This window comes from Juglans microcarpa x Juglans regia, chromosome 5D, assembly GCF_004785595.1.
Source record: "Juglans microcarpa x Juglans regia isolate MS1-56 chromosome 5D, Jm3101_v1.0, whole genome shotgun sequence".
NCBI classification, from domain to species: Eukaryota; Viridiplantae; Streptophyta; class Magnoliopsida; order Fagales; family Juglandaceae; genus Juglans; species Juglans microcarpa x Juglans regia.
This window is the reverse complement of record NC_054602.1, coordinates 19,259,673-19,261,947: the sequence shown is the minus strand read 5'-3', so window position 1 is coordinate 19,261,947 and position 2,275 is coordinate 19,259,673. Positions and strand designations below refer to the sequence as shown.

General features: G+C 38.2%; 1 protein-coding gene across 1 annotated transcript; it reads right to left on the bottom strand.

Annotated features, from left to right (window-relative positions):
* Positions 1-202: 202 nt before the first annotated feature.
* On the bottom strand, positions 203-1,928 carry LOC121266063 (transcription factor MYB4-like). Its single transcript, XM_041169766.1, has 3 exons — positions 1,795-1,928; positions 1,537-1,666; positions 203-893 (listed from the first exon to the last, which is right to left on the bottom strand). The coding sequence occupies exons 1-3, from the start codon at positions 1,925-1,927 to the stop codon at positions 365-367; spliced, it is 792 nt and encodes a 263-aa protein (XP_041025700.1). The 5' UTR covers position 1,928; the 3' UTR covers positions 203-364.
* Between the last annotated feature and the right edge of the window lie 347 nt (positions 1,929-2,275).

Here is a 2,275-nt window from a genome sequence, read left to right as displayed (position 1 = left end):
ATGTTAAAGTTCAACCATAGTTTCCCCTTTTTACCATTCATTCTGTGGAAGAATCTGTGAGCTAGTTTGTGGTAATACTGATCATGGGTGCTTGAGTACTAATGCAGTGACACAGGTGGAACTCAGGCTTGTACAGAGATCAGTTTCCGTACTCAGGCCTTCAGTAATCGTCATTGGGAAGGTTTTGAAGTTTGTGTTAGGAGTCATCACCCCAAACCAGTTCTTGGTGTTGTGGTAATGCCAGTAATGCACACGAGCAACAGTGCCACATTAGATTGGACCTTTATACATACTAAACATCAAATGTATTTGAGGAAAGGGACACAATTTCCTGTATCTCAAATCTACATTAGCAAAGATACTGTCACATGCCATGCATTTCTGCTTCCATTGATAAATCGACCCAAAACTCATTATAGGAACTACATGGATGATATATGGGGTCTTGGAGCCACACTGCTGTAGTTGGACAGACAAATCCAGGATCTATCTCTGGCATGAATATGTCCTGCTCCTGAAATGATAGTGTCTGCTCCCATGAAGTTTGGAGCTCTTCAAATGTTTTAGATGAACCAAAATTCTCCTCTATCGGTTGTTTTCTATCGATTTCAACAGCAGGGTCAGTGCTTAAAGATGATAGATCATGATCTGTTGACAGCTGCGGTGACATCGGTATAATATCTCTAGTGCCATACAAGTTTGAAACTTTAGGGGCATCACAAAGTAAAAGATCTTGAATCCTAGATGAATTATTCTTGCTAACATCAACAACCGTTTGTGGTACAATCGTTGATAAGGAATTATTCTTGAGGCGCTTTTTCAAGTGCGTGTGCCAGTAATTTTTAATTTCATTGTCAGTTCTTCCAGGAAGCTTTGCAGCAATAGCAGACCATCTGAAACATATGAAACACAAGAAGGGCATTATAAACACCAAGTATAATCAAGAAGTTCCTGGCTATATGTTTCTTTCATCAAGGTTAAATGCTCTGAAATGATTCTACGATATCTTCATCATTAGCATTTCTTTAACAGGAATACAAGTCTAGAAGTTTTGATCTTGAACTACCTACCTGGAGAGAGAGAGAGAGAGAGAGAGAGAGAGAACTCAATCTCCTTTGCCTTACATCTATCTTTACTCCATGTATTAATCATTGTGTGTATAGGCTGGAAAATTCTTTGCTTGATCAACATTAGAGGCGCTATCTGAGTTCATATTACAAAAATAAAAGAGAAGTTTGAAGCTAGATCATCTACAGCCCCTCGGTTTTGTAAACAGTAGAACACCAAATAATGCTGCCACTTGCCATCTCAGAGAAGATGTAATTTTGTGAAAACTGTTTTGGGTGATTTTGCAAAATCTAATTTATAAAATTAAGTATTATCATCTCTGAAGTAGTTCTAAAGACATTGGAAATTACTTAAATGGCCAATGTCCTCCCAGGAATATATGACTTTTGTGGAATGGAATACGCAAATGTGCAATCAAAAAACACTGCTCCAATGAAGAAATCTTAAATACACCATTCGAGTACTCACCGGTTTCCCAGCACTTCATGCCACTTGAGTATAGTTTCCTCGTCTTCCTCGCTGAAGTTTCCACGCTTAATATCTGGCCTTAGGTAATTCACCCAATGGAGCCTGCAACTCTTCCCAGACCTTGCCAAACCTACAAGAAACGAAAGAAAGAAAGAAAAAGGATGATCAAAGTATCCTTCCCAGAATCATATTTACTCCAAAAAGCACATCCGGATGACAAAGTTCATTGAAATTGAATTATGTTCATCTTTTTCCAACCAGCAGGTTTTGGCATCCGACTCCAATTCCAAATGCCGTATCGCTCAATGTAAGTTTTCAGCTTCTGATCTTCTACAGGACTCCATGCACCTTTTCTGAATAGAATTTTCTCCCCGTCCGGAGACTTCACCATCTCTGTCATAAGTCTAGTTTTTTTGTTTTAACTTCCACGTTTTGAAACACTATAAATAGGTGCGTAATTAATGTGTATTTAATTCTCATAAAACTCTGGTTTCAAAGTAAAAGAACGTGTTCCGGGTTTAACTTTCAAGTGGCAATGATTTTCAAAGATTAAGAGCAAGCATATATTCAAAGTTACGTCCCTCCAGTACAAGAATACCTCTTAGGGGTACATTAAAAACTTGAGTCTCTTACTATTTTTGCTTTAGTTTTCCTTTAGTGTGATAGGCAAGCTTAAATGTTTTACTCGGTCGACAAGCAAACAGAATGATGTCAAGCCAATCACAATTGCTTTTGGCTA

Coding starts and splice junctions, on each gene's coding strand:
- LOC121266063 (XM_041169766.1), bottom strand. CDS start 1,927: ATGGTGAAGTCTCCGGACGGGGAGAAAATTCTATTCAGAAAAGGTGCA. Junction 1,667..1,794: donor TCGGATGCCAAAACCTGCTG/GTTGGAAAAAGA, acceptor CGTTTCTTGTAG/GTTTGGCAAGGTCTGGGAAG. Junction 894..1,536: donor CATGAAGTGCTGGGAAACCG/GTGAGTACTCGA, acceptor CATATGTTTCAG/ATGGTCTGCTATTGCTGCAA.